Here is a 13,953-nt window from a genome sequence, read left to right as displayed (position 1 = left end):
CATGGTTCAGTGGTTAAAGTAAAGTTTTTGTGTTTTGGTCTATTTTTCTAATACTGTAGGTTGCACTTTGTAAATACAGCTGTTTCTCAAACCACGTCTCTTTTGGGGAGATTTAGAATATTCATAGAAAATTAATTTTGTTTACATACTGGTTCCCAGTTATGCTCTCTGTGTTCCATCTCATAGAGACATAACTTGGGAATGTTACCAGTAAATATACATGTGCATATTGTTTACATTGAAATCTGTGGTAACCCTTCATTCGAGGTAGGGGTAGTTAAGAAAATTAGTGTTAGTTTAAACTCTGAAAAGTTCAGGGCATATAAACGTTGAAAATATGCCGCACAGCCCTATATTTTGACCTTTGAAAAAAATTGTAGTGCATATGAACTTTCAATTCTAGGATAAGATTTTGTTCAAAACTTCATAGTAAAAGTGGTACAGTTTTAGCCGTAAAAGGAGTTCCTATGGGAAATTGCATTGTCAATATTTACAGAAATGCAACCTGTATGCAATAGGTCAGCTATATTTGGTGTATGGAAATATTTTATTATGTACATGTCAGTATGGCAGGTTTTATTTGACCTTGACCTCATTTTCATGGTTCATTGCTCAATGTTAAGTTTTTGTGTTTTGGTCTGTTTTTCTTAAACTATAAGCAATAGGTAAACTATGGTTGGTGTATGGAATGAGTGTAATGTTTATATGTCTGTCTGGCAGGTATCATCTGACCTTGACCTCATTTTCATGGTTCATTGGTCCATGATAAGTTTTCATGGTTAAATTTGTTTCTTAGATACTATATTTTATATGTCAACTAAAATGGATCTTTGGAATGATTGTAAAGTGTACATGTCTGTTTGGCAGGGTTCATCTGACTTTGACCTCATATTCATGGTTCATTGGTCAATATAAAGTTTTCATGGTTTGGTCTGTTTCTTTTATACTATATTCAATAGGTCTACTATATTCAATGTATGGAATGATTGTAAGGTGTACATGTATTACTGGCTTGGTTTATCTGACCTTGACCTCATTTTCTTGGATCTTGATAAGTTAATGTGATACTTGTAAAACTTTATATTTAGGGCTATCAACATAAAATCAATGGTAGTAAAGCAGGCGAGACATTTCAGCGTGCACACTCTTGTTTGACTAGGATCCAGTATTTTATTAAACCTATATAATAAATACTTTTTACTAAAAGACTGCAAATATTTTACCATCAATATTTATATCTATGGATTTATTATTTTAACGGTATGAGCAAAATTTTAATGCATTTACTTTCCTTTTCTTAAGACTAAATCACTAGAAGTAAGATTAGTGAAGTGTACAGTAAGAGAAAGTAAGAAGAAAGGTAGACCTCCAGGTTCAAAAAATAAGAAGAAAGTTAAATCCATGAAGAATGTCATCAAAAGACCAAGGGGCAGACCTCCAAAATCTGAGAGCAGTATTAAAGTCACTTCAAAAGAATCAAACAGTCAATTTATTTCAAAAGAATCGAACAGTAAATTCACATCAAAAGAATCTATGAGTTATCAAGATTTTGTAAAACAAGTAAATGAAGAGTTGTCTGCTATCAATGGTACAAGTATGGAAGATGATATCGCTGAAAACGATGATACAACAACAGAAATGGAATACTCTGATGATGAAAGGGAAGATGAATACTTTGATGATGAATGGGAAGATAGTATTATATTTCATGAACGGCAGCAAGACGAGTCACCATCACCAAAACGTCGTGCTGGCAGGCCCCCAGGAACTAAGAATAAACCTAAAGATGAAAAGCTTTTATCCCTAAAGAAAAAGAACCTAGGATGTGGAAGTCCAAAGAAAGAAAAAAGAGGTAGAGGAAGACCCCCTAAATCTTTACAGGTAGTGTATTCAGTTTATTGTCCCCCGCCCGATGCATTGTGGGGGACATAGAAATACAGGGTGTCCATCCGTTCGTGTGTCTTTCTGTCCGGTCTTGTTAGCTCTTTTACTTGTACAAAACTTGCCAGATTTTCATAAAAATTTATATCAGCAATGTCTTGGACAAGTTTGGAAATCAATGATGATCAACTATTTTTAAAAGAGTTATGCTCCTTGGAAATATTAATTATATGGAAAATTACATTGTTAGGGCTCTCGTACTATTCTTGCTAGAATTTTATTAAACTTTATATTTAAAGTTTTAAAGAAGAAAAAAAAGATTTTTTTTTTAGTTATTGCCCTTGGACAGATAAAATATGTGCAATGCAGGGGACATTGGAACTCGGTTCTTTCATTTATATATAAGTAATCAAGCTTAAACACCAAAGTTTATGGAAATTTTGGGCCTTCTTTAGTTTGGCATATTTTTCATAGAAACCTCTTATGAGACGATTATGAAGTTTTGTATTCTTTTGGATCAGCATCAATAGATCTAATTCCCATGGAGATTATTTTACCTCATCTCTCCATGATAAAACACTGACCTTTAAATTTTAAATGGCTTACATGATGGAAGTGTGCAAAAAGTACAAAATTATAGAAAATGAGAGAAAACTAGTACACCAAAGTAAACATGTACAATGGTCAGTTTTACAGGAAGAACTTGTTATAAGTTCAGGGTAATTTTGTATACAGTATTATTTTTATTTCCATGGAGACTATTTATATTCCCCCCTCAGATATCCTTCACTGATTTTAAATTACTCATATAGTTGACATGTTACAATTTGTGACCTATTCAATTAACTTATCACACATGATGAACACTAAACCCTTAAATGTTGCCTTTACATTTTATGTCCACAATTTATAAATTGATTAACATATAAATATCTCTATTACAGATACCAATAGAGGAATCACCCACTGTTAAAAAGCCTGGTAGACCTACAGGTTTTGGGAAGAATGATGAGAATAAAACACGTCTATGCAAGGGAGATGTTAGTTACACAGAAGCTGTGGAAGATATTATAGAAGAAATATCAGACAGTGAATATGAATATATGTCAGAGGAGGAAGAAGAACAACCAGTAAAAAGAGGCCGTGGGAGACCCCCAAAGCAAGATTTTAGTTACACAGAGGATGTTGAAGATATGGAAGAACAATCTGACAGTGAAATTGAATATATTTGGGAGGAGGAAGAAGAAAAACCAGTTAAAAAAGGCCGTGGGAGACCCAAAAAAAATAAAGATGAGGTGGAAGATGTTCAGTCAATAAAGAGAACCCCTGGGAGACCTCTGAAATCTGCTTATGAGAAGGAAGCAGTACATTTAGTTAAGAAAGGTCCTGGGAGACCTCCGAAAAATGCTAATGAGGAATATCAGGTACATGCTGCGAAAAGAGGTCGTGGGAGACCTCCTAAAAGTCCATATGCCAAGCAAGATGTTAATTACACAGAGGATGTTGAAGATATTATACAAGAACAATCTGACAGTGAAAATGAATATATTTCAGAGGAGGAAAAAGAACAGCCAGTAAAAAAAGGCCGTGGGAGACCTAAAAAAATAAGTAATGTGAATCAAGATTTACAGCCATTGAAAAGAGGTCCTGGGAGACCTCCAAAAAATTATCATGATGACCATTATGTACAGCCATTGAAGAGAAGTCCTGGGAGACCTCCAAAAAGTGCTAATTCGCCTGGGAAGAGAAAAAGAGGTCGTCCATCTGCATCTGAAAGTAAAAAATTAAGATTGAGCATTGTAAGTTTTGTTATCTGAGTTGCACTACTGGATGAAGTTGCCAGTGTTATACAAAATATTACTTACTGAATGAACACCTCAAACCAGAATGTCGAAAAACTTTTAATTTATAAAAATTTGACCTAGAGTATATGCAACTGAGGTTATTATTTACCACACATGATTAGTTATCTGATATTGAATGATTGGGTTATCAAATTCTGACATGAGGTGAATACCTTGGAACTTGGCAACAAAAAATATATTAAATATTTCTTACTGTGAAAGTACTTTTATTTGTGGGGTAACAATTTTCACCGTATTCGTGGAAGCCTTTATCCACGAATTTAACTGTCAACAAAATTTTATTACTGTTGTCCAAAAAAAACACATGGAAAGATCCCCTGTAGGTTTGATTACATAGTAATCTAGAGAAAACATTGAATATCAGCAAATGCATTATGAACTATATGCAGTGTAGTAGCACCAGTGTAGTATGTACAACTTCAGTTGGATTTTAATCTTTAATTAACATAAGTTGTACGACTTTTAACCTTTTTATTCTCATGAAAAAATTAGTTTCGGAAGATGAAAGTCATACTTCCAGTGAAGATATATGATGGTGAAGTGTTCATTTTATCTCCTCACATTTCTCACTAAAAAAATATTAATTTCATATAGGGCTTTCTTTTCCATTTCAAAAGTATTAATTCAAAGTACATTTGTAGCATTTCTTATGCAACCTTTTTCTTTAAATGACATGTTTATGGACCAATTAACATCATTGATGATCGTTAATCTGTTGATTGTTCGATCTTGGGTTAATTAGTGTCACCACTTCTGATTACATGTGTGCAACAATTAAAATGTTTACTTCAATGAGACAATTTGTATTCAGAGATGAATAATCAGCTTATTTCGGAAATTATTTTATTAAAAATCTAATGAATGTTATCAGAAAAGAAAGACGAACATGTAAGTGAAAATGAACAGCATATGATTATTTTAAAGAATCTTGTTTCAGATGAGATCCTTACCTAAATTTTATTTTCAGAGATCGAAAATCCACAAATTTAAGAACCGACGAACATGTAACTTTGCTCATTCCACGAAAATTGATACCAATGAATAAAAGTACTTTCACAGTATGTAAAAGCTCAGGAAATCCTTCTTTCGATTCATAGTAAATTAAAATGCAGCATATGTTATCTCAATTTTGATCTTCTCGGATCACTCGGGAGTCCATCATAAACTTTTTCAAAGATTTTCCTGTCTACAACAATCTCCATCTTGATATGAATGATCTTTAGATTATCTCTGTTAAAAGTAACACCAGAAAATTTCACCTATCAGCCAACTTGTCAATTGTTACATATACTTTACATAAAACATTAGGTATTTAAGCCTTAAAGATGAATTTTATAGAGGTTTATTTAAAGATATAGCAGTAGGCAGTTTGTTTTCTGGTCTTTGTGTCAATCTATTAATCTGTCTGTCTGTTCCTCCGTCCATTCATCTGTCCCATATTGGGTTAAAGTTTTGGTTTGAGGTAGTTTACTAGTTAACCATGAAGTTGTAGTCACATCATCTTAAAAATCAGTACACATGCATGTTCATTATATGATTGTGAACTTTTTGAAATATATGCCAAATCAGGGTTTCGCTTAGTATATAATTTTGTAATGTGAGTGCTTTTTTAAGGTGACTCATAAAAATGTAATATCGTACACCCATATTGCTGGTACACTTTGAAAATTATTATTATTACAATTTATTTAAACTGCATGATATCAAGTAATTCATATTATGTTTACCTTTAAGTTTTTCACAACTTAATTCTGTTTATACAGAATATAATAAGAAGAATAAGAATATTTATTGAATCCAATTAAAGGGCCCGTTTCCGAGCATATACATATATATATAGTATTAATTATACAGTAATTTTTAAGATATATTACCTTAAAAATAAATGATTAAATAACTATACTCCATACCAGATGATGTTTGAAAATAAATAAAATAGAATATTAACCCTCTCTAATACATAAAAATAAATAAACTACTGTAAGTTCACAATATATGCATAACTTCTATCTCTTATCTAAAAGTATCTTTTGGTATAATGTCATATCCAAATTTGGCAGATTTCCTTTGCCATAACTTGGATAAAAATTCTGAGAAATTATTTTGCAGACAGTTTTTTCCGAAAGGATTATCTTTTCTTGTTGTTAGGTAGTTATACATGCCTTTTTGTAATTTTTACATCTATTCTATCTTGCTGTTCTGTTTTGCTCTCATGTTATGGTTTATGATTAATAACTATGTAAAAATATTTTAGTCTGATACAAAAAATTGTGCCTGATGATACTATATGATTGAAGTTTTCATACGTTAAACATTTAATTTTTGAAATTGTTGAAAAATGCATTTACAATGTACTAGCAGCCCACATGTATCCTTAAAAAAATATATGTTCAAACCCATTCATGATCGGTTACTTCTCCAATATTTTATTTTACATTTGACCTATGCCCTGCCATATGACATAGATAATTCATTTCCAACTGTACTTGTAAATATTGTACTGAAATTATACTTCTACTCAACAACTTGCCTTGCTTCTGTTCATCCATCCATAACTTTTGTTAAATATCACTCAGCTTATGTTTAAGGAAGGATTTGATATTTGGTTTTGGAATTTTTAATGTTCAGTTGTACCGTGGAAGTAATTTTTAGATTTGCAAGATATTCACTTCCTGTTTGACCATACTTTGAATTATTATTTTACCCACTGAGTATCGAAGTTTTTGTAAATGTTTAATAATGAGATGGGGAATACTTTACACAACATGGCATTCAACTTTTTGTTTTTCCGTCATCTGCTATTTATTGTTACAATTGGCTGATCAAATTATAGTTATATGTTTTGTTACTCATCTAACATTAACAAGTGAATTTTTATTTAGCCGGGAGTAACAATCCCAAGGAAAAAAGAAAATAAGAAGAAAAATGAAGATCTAGTGATAGGCAGGAGGTTCAAAACACATATAAACTATGCTGCATTGGCAGAGGGATTGGACATTGAGGACAAAGAAGATTCAATAAGTTCTGAAGCTGACACAGACAATGTTAATATGATCGACGAGTCTCATTCTGAATACGAGACAGGTAATGGTGATATGTCTAATACACATTCTGAAGACAGTCATTTAAATTTAAGTTCGTCAGGTAATGAGGAGGAATTCCCCAAAATAATTAATGAAAAAAGAAGCCCTGGCAGACCTAAAAAAACTGACATTATATGTACTGAAAATACATTAAATAGTGATATCATGAACTTTTCCGAAAAAAGGGGAAGAGGAAGACCTAAAAATTCTGAGAGGAAGCGTCCTGGCAGACCAAAGAAAATAGCCAATTTTACAAGTGATGATTCACAAGAGGAAAGTTCTGTGACAGAAGAAGTTTCAAAACGTGGTCGAGGGAGACCTAAAAAAGTAACTAATAGTGTAGATCTGACTAGTGGTGATGGCTTTGAACAAAGCAAACAATCTCCCAGTAAATCAAACATAATTCAACATGGAGTAATCAAAAGAGGTCCTGGTCGACCTAAAAAGGTGGCACCAACATTGGATATGACGTGTGATGAGGAGGACGGAACAGGTATCAGTGGTATTACCATGGAAGGTTGGGAAGGATTTACTGGTGGTATTGATCAATCCAAGGAATGTCCAATAGATATATTGTGTAATGGTTCATTAGCCAGAGAAGAAGAGGATGTTATAGCAAAAAATGCTCCAGATTTAATAGAGGTACTGTAAATTGAGAAATTATTGCGCGCATTTATTATTGCGATTTTTGAAAAGTGTACAGAAATGCAAGATCAATTATTGCGATTTCAGGAAAATCTCCGTACAGATATCAGGATGCGAGTTCTTATTATTAGGATACTCAGCCAATCGCATTATTCGCATTAATCAAAACCTCGCAATAATTTCTGAATGTACAGTAGTAAGTTGTATAAAAATAAGAAGTTGTGGTATGCTTGCCAATGAGACAACTTTCCACCAGAGACTAAGTTTTGAAGACATATATAAGTCTTAAGATATACATTTGTAACTAAAAGTTAAAACATGATTTTTTTCCTCAAAGTACAGATAAAATTTAATTGAAAAAAAAATTTCTTTTTGTTTTACTTGCATAACCACCAGTGTCAAGGGATTCATAACTAGCACATTAAATTTGAAATGTCTTTCCAGCAATGCACCTTCATCTGTACATGTATGTTTAAAAGGCACCTGCCATTTATAGCAATGTTAAGCAGTTGTAAGCAAAGCAATAAATAAAACCATTATTTGCCCAGATTCCTCAATAAAAATCCTAATCACTAATTTTATGCATGTTTTAAAATGGAGGGAATTGATTCCAGTATTTAAGGAGTCTGGGATATTTCAATATAAAAAAAGCAGATGTGTATTGATTTCCAATGAGACAACTATACACCAAAGCATGACTAGACCATATAGACCTATCTGTTGCAAATATGCATATTTTTCCTAAAGGCTCAAACTGTGCAGGAATGCAGGCTAGCATTTCTGAACCGTAAATGACTTCACAAAGGCACCAGTGATTGATTTTTTTTCTACATTATGACTTTGCTTCTTTTACTGTACTTTACTAGGGTTCCAAATAGGGTTATAGTAAATTTTGTTATCTTAACCTTTTTTTTAAAAAACAAAGTAGTGATCAAAAACTTGTTGTCTCTTAATATCAGTGAATAATCTTTATTAAGCAACAATATTGAAACAAATTACCTTTACCAGTAGAAGCAGAAGACATGTATTTCATGCCCATCTTGCACAAATGATTATTATTAATTGTATATTTTAATATTTATTTTAGTCAAATATAGATTCAACTGATGTTAGTGAAACAAATACAAACAGACAACCAGTGAGTTATATAGACGATGTTACCATTATTGATTCAGACAACCTACAGCTAGAACCATCACCCAAACCTGAGAATAACTTAATACAGAATAAGTTAGAGAACATTGCAAAACAGATCAATTCTAATACAATAGAATGTACAAAATTATCATCAAATACAGACAGCTTAACACAAGATATGATTATACAACCACTAACAATAAACTCTACATCACAACTGATAGCAATTACTGATTCACAGCCAGTTTTTAATAACAACTCTGCACCACAAGTAGTGATGATAAACTCAACACCACACCTACTTGTAAATTCAACAATACAGATACCCACATCAAGTTCTGTACCACATATTGGAATACAAGAATCTAATTCATCTTCCAGTTCAGTGGTAACAGGAGCTGTTGTGCCACAGGATAAAGTGATTTCAGAAACAATAGCACAGAGTTCAGAGCTTGGTCAGGTATCATCCTTATATCTAGATGTAAGTTTTTATATGAACGCAAAAAATTTGCGTTCCTATATTGCTATCATGTCGTCGTCCATAGACATTTAGATTCCGGACAAAAACTTTAGTATAATTGCATGGATCTCTATGAAATTTAACCACAAGGTTCAATAGCACAAAAGGAAGGTTGGGATTGACTTTGGGGGTTATGGCCCAAACCGTTCAGGAATTAGGGGCAAAAAAAGGGGGGCAAAAACAAGGTTTTTCTGGTTAATGGACAATTACTTAAGTATTAGTCAATGGATCTCTATGAAATTCCATACCACACACAGAAGGTTGGGGTCGATTTTGTGGGTTGTGGCTTTAATTGTTAAGAAACTAGAGGCCAAATAGGGGCCAAAAAACAAGACTTTTCTAATACTGGCTAAGCTGGTTCTAACATAAATTATTTCTGATCTATGTTAAGAAACAACAAATACTGATATGGCAGGAGGTACACACCAAAAAGGGTGTGTAAATTATTATATTTAGTTTGTAAACAGATTTACTAAGTATTGTGCAACAGCAAAGTATTGCACAACAGCAAGAAATCTTCAATTGAAAATAAACACAAATCTTTTAACCAATTTCAATGAGGATTAATTTAAAGTCTTGAATTATTTGAGATTTTTACCATGTATTACTATATTGGATATTTGGACATTTTTAAATAGGTCTACATTGAGGTCCAAAGGGTTGAAAATTAGACTTTGTTTGATTTCATCTAAAACTGAATTCTTGTGGTTCTATATTATGCTGATTCTAACTGTGCATTCGGATTTTTAATTTAGGGCCCTGTTTTCAAATTAGTCCATATTAAGGTCCAAAGGTCCAAAATTAAACTTTGTTTAAATTCCTGTTTTTTTATGCCCCCGCCGTAGCGTCCCAAATTTGGTTTCCGTTCTCTAACTTTAGATTGCCTCTACCAAATGTTATGAAACTTATTCACAATGCTTATTACCACAAAACACAGATCAGGGTTGAATTTTGGTGGTGTCACTTTTACTGTTCTAGAGTTATGCCCCTTTACAAATGGAAAAATTGCTGAATTTTTCGTTTCCGTTCTCTAACTAAAGTTTGCCTCAACCAAATGTTATGAAACTTATACACAATTCTTATTATCACAAAACTCAGATCAAGTACAAATTTGGGTAGTGTCACTTTTACTGTTCTTCAGTTATGTCCCTTTATAACTTTATATGATATGCAAGGGGGGGCATCATCTGTGTCCCATGGACACATTTTCATTTTTTTTTTTATATGTTGAATCTAACTATGGAATTAGATTTTGGATATTGGACCATTAAGTAGATTAAAAGTCCCATTTCAAATTTTTAAGTTATCTGACGACATTTATTCTGTGTCAGAAATCTATAATGTGTCAAATATTTATTCATTATCCAAATTCAGAGCTGTATCAAGCTTGAATATTGTATATAGATCTAAGAAGATGTGGTATGAGTGCCAATGAGACAACTCTCCATCCAAGTCACAATTTGTAAAAGTAAACCATCATAGGTCAAAGTACGGCCTTCAACACGGAGCCTTGGCTGACACTGAACAGCAAGCTATAAAGGGCCCCAAAAATGACTAGTGTAAAACCATTCAAACAGGAAAACCAACGGTCTAATCTTAATAAAAAAAAAAAACGAGAAACACTTATGAACCACATTAACAAGTGACAACCACTGAACATCAGGTTCCTGACTTAGGCCAGGTGCAAACAAATGCAGCGGGTTTTAACGTTTTAATAGGCGCCAACCTTCACCCTACGTGAAACAATAGTGTAACATCACAACATAGAAAGACACCCTATAAAATATCAATTGAAATGGCTTAATTCATTTAAAAGACATATTAACAAAAACAAGTGAACATACACTGAATGAATAAATTTGATCTATGATACAATGTAAATACAAAATTAATAAAACAAGGGGGTTAGATATAAAACAATATAGGAAAGACAACCATAACCTTTGACAAAATGCCACCAAATAAAATAACGTACACAGGTAAATAAAAATAATTTTGTTGTAAGGTATACATGGAGTACGGAAATAATTTTGTTGTTCCTAGTACAAGAACAAAAGTGAAAATTTATCGTCATACTAAACACTTATCAAAGATGGTAAATATGTGTCCATACTTGCCCCAACTGTTCAGAGTTCATCCTCTGCGGTCGTATCCAGCTGCTCAAGGTGGAGCGCATTTTTTGCATCAATATTAAAAAGAATATAGTTTTTCCAGGCAACTTTTATATTTCATGTGTAGCATATGATGGCATATCATTACTGTGGATTCATTTATTTTCATGGGTACCAATTTGCGTGGATTGAGGAAAAATCATATTTTCGTAGATATTTAATTTCTTGGTTTCGCCAAAATCTGCATACAAACATACAGAAAACATCTACTTCGTTCAACATTTAAATTTGTGGTTCATCTATAACATAGAAATCCACGAAAATTGGTATCCCATGAATAATAATGAACCCACAGTATATAGAGTTGAGTACCTTATTTAATAAATTGTTGACACAGAGATATGTCTCGCCTATGGGCATAAAATTTAGAAAAAGATGATCTAGTGGGCAGGGTCTGAAAATGGTTGATGAACTGAGATGTACAGACAGTAATGTAACTTTATAGAAAATATCGTTGTTTATTGTAAATAGTTCCTATCAATATAACTTAAGCCAAAGCCATCGCTGTCACCAGAAAAGCAATCCCTTTGTCTCGCTTTCGTCGCAGGCGAGACAAAAACTACATTCTTGTTCAATTTACATTTTCTTAAGCTTAATAAAAAACTACAATTATTTATTTTTAGCTCATCTTGCTCTAGGGGTTGGCTGAGCTATAGCCCAAGAAAACATAGTGACTCATTTACACCAATTTTGGTCAGAATTTGCCATAATGTATTGACTGTTTATAGGAGTTGTTGCTCTTCAATGGAAAGTACTGAAACACTTCAATAAGGTGGTGTTGGGTACATGTCAGCGACGGCATCAACAATGTATTAGTTTGTGATTAGGTCAGTTTTGTGGGGAACCACTAGTGGTAGGTCAATGATATTTTGTATACAGTTGTATTAGCATTGGCACATCTCATTTCCATGGAAATTATATGTCCCCGCTTCCTCAGTCATGGTCTATTGACTTTGAAACTTTTGTTTAGTTTACATGTATTAGCTTGTGATGAGGTCAGATTTTGGGGAACCGCTAGTAGTAGGTCAATGATATTTGGTATGCAGTTATATTAGCATTGGCACATCTCATTTCCATGGTAATTGTTTGGCCTTGCACCTTCAGTCATGGTCTATTGACTTTGAAACTTTTGCTTAATTTACATGTATTAGATTGTGATTAGGTCAGTTTATAGGGAACAACTAGTGGTAGGTCATTGATATTTGGTATTCAGTTGTATTAGCTTTGGCACATCTCATTTCCATGGAGATTGTTTGGCCACACCTTCTCAGTCATGGTCTATTGACTGAAACTTTTCTTAGTTTACATGTATTAGTTTGTGATGAGGTCAGTTTTTGGGGAACCGCTAGTAGTAGGTCAATGATATTTGGTATGCAGTTATATAAGCATTTTCACATCTCATTTCCATGGTAATTATTTGGCCCTGCACCTTCAGTCATGGTCTATTGACTTTGAAACTTTTGCTTAATTTACATGTATTAGATTATGATTAGGTCAGTTTATAGGGAACAACTAGTGGTAGGTGACTGGTCAATGATATTTGGTATTCAGTTGTATTAGCTTTGGCACATCTAATTTCCATGGAGATTGTTTGGCCACACCTTCTCAGTCATGGTCTATTGACTGAAACTTTGCTTAGTTTACATGTATTAGTTTGTGATGAGGTCAGTTTTTGGGGAACTGCTAGTAGTAGGTCAATGATATTTGGTATGCAGTTATATAAGCATTGGCACGTCTCATTTCCATGGTAATTATTTGGCCCTGCGCCTTCAGTCATGGTCTATTGACTTTGAAACTTTTGCTTAATTTACATGTATTAGATTGTGATTAGGTCAGTTTATAGGGAACAACTAGTGGTAGGTCAATGATATTTGGTATTCAGTTGTATTAGCTTTGGCACATCTCATTTCCATGGAGATTGTTTGGCCACACCTTCTCAGTCATGGTCTATTGACTGAAACTTTTCTTAGTTTACATGTATTAGTTTGTGATGAGGTCAGTTTTTGGGGAACCGCTAGTAGTAGGTCAATGATATTTGGTATGCAGTTATATAAGCATTTGCACATCTCATTTCCATGGTAATTATTTGGCCCTGCACCTTCAGTCATGGTCTATTGACTTTGAAACTTTTGCTTAATTTACATGTATTAGATTGTGATTAGGTCAGTTTATAGGGAACAACTAGTGGTAGGTGACTGGTCAATGATATTTGGTATTCAGTTGTTTTAGCTTTGGCACATCTAATTTCCATGGAGATTGTTTGGCCACACCTTCTCAGTCATGGTCTATTGACTGAAACTTTGCTTAGTTTACATGTATTAGTTTGTGATGAGGTCAGTTTTTGGGGAACCGCTAGTAGTAGGTCAATGATATTTGGTTACAGTTATATAAGCATTGGCACATCTCATTGCCATGGTAATTATTTGGCCCTGCACCTTCAGTCATGGTCTATTGACTTTGAAACTTTTGCTTAATTTACATTTATTAGATTGTGATTAGGTCAGTTTATAGGGAACAACTAGTGGTAGGTCAATGATATTTGGTATTCAGTTGTATTAGCTTTGGCACATCTCATTTCCATGGAGATTGATTGGCCACACCTTCTCGGTCATGGTCTATTGACTGAAACTTTGCTTAGTTTACATGTATTA

The 13,953-nt window shown here is 33.3% G+C and overlaps 1 protein-coding gene and 1 long non-coding RNA gene across 3 annotated transcripts in view; one reads left to right on the top strand and one right to left on the bottom strand.

Annotated features, from left to right (window-relative positions):
* LOC127711450 (uncharacterized) overlaps positions 1-13,953 on the bottom strand; it is a 344,411-nt gene that overhangs the window by 237,791 nt on the left and 92,667 nt on the right. The window lies entirely within an intron of this gene.
* Positions 1-13,953, top strand: part of LOC127711112 (uncharacterized) — a 34,563-nt gene that overhangs the window by 15,328 nt on the left and 5,282 nt on the right. For both annotated transcript variants that reach the window (XR_007986506.1, XM_052217066.1), the window contains exons 11-14: positions 1,303-1,881; positions 2,826-3,680; positions 6,629-7,471; positions 8,562-9,092. Coding sequence is in view for 1 of the 2 variants with exons in the window: in XM_052217066.1 (XP_052073026.1) it covers positions 1,303-1,881; positions 2,826-3,680; positions 6,629-7,471; positions 8,562-9,092 (2,808 nt within the window). In the remaining variant the exon portion in view is untranslated. The remainder of the gene's footprint in view (positions 1-1,302; positions 1,882-2,825; positions 3,681-6,628; positions 7,472-8,561; positions 9,093-13,953) is intronic.

The sequence above is a fragment of the Mytilus californianus genome, unplaced genomic scaffold (genome assembly GCF_021869535.1).
Source record: "Mytilus californianus isolate M0D057914Y unplaced genomic scaffold, xbMytCali1.0.p SCAF_1, whole genome shotgun sequence".
NCBI lineage: Eukaryota > Metazoa > Mollusca > Bivalvia > Mytilida > Mytilidae > Mytilus > Mytilus californianus.
The sequence above is the reverse complement of the archived record's forward strand: the minus strand, read 5'-3'. Positions and strand labels throughout refer to the sequence as shown.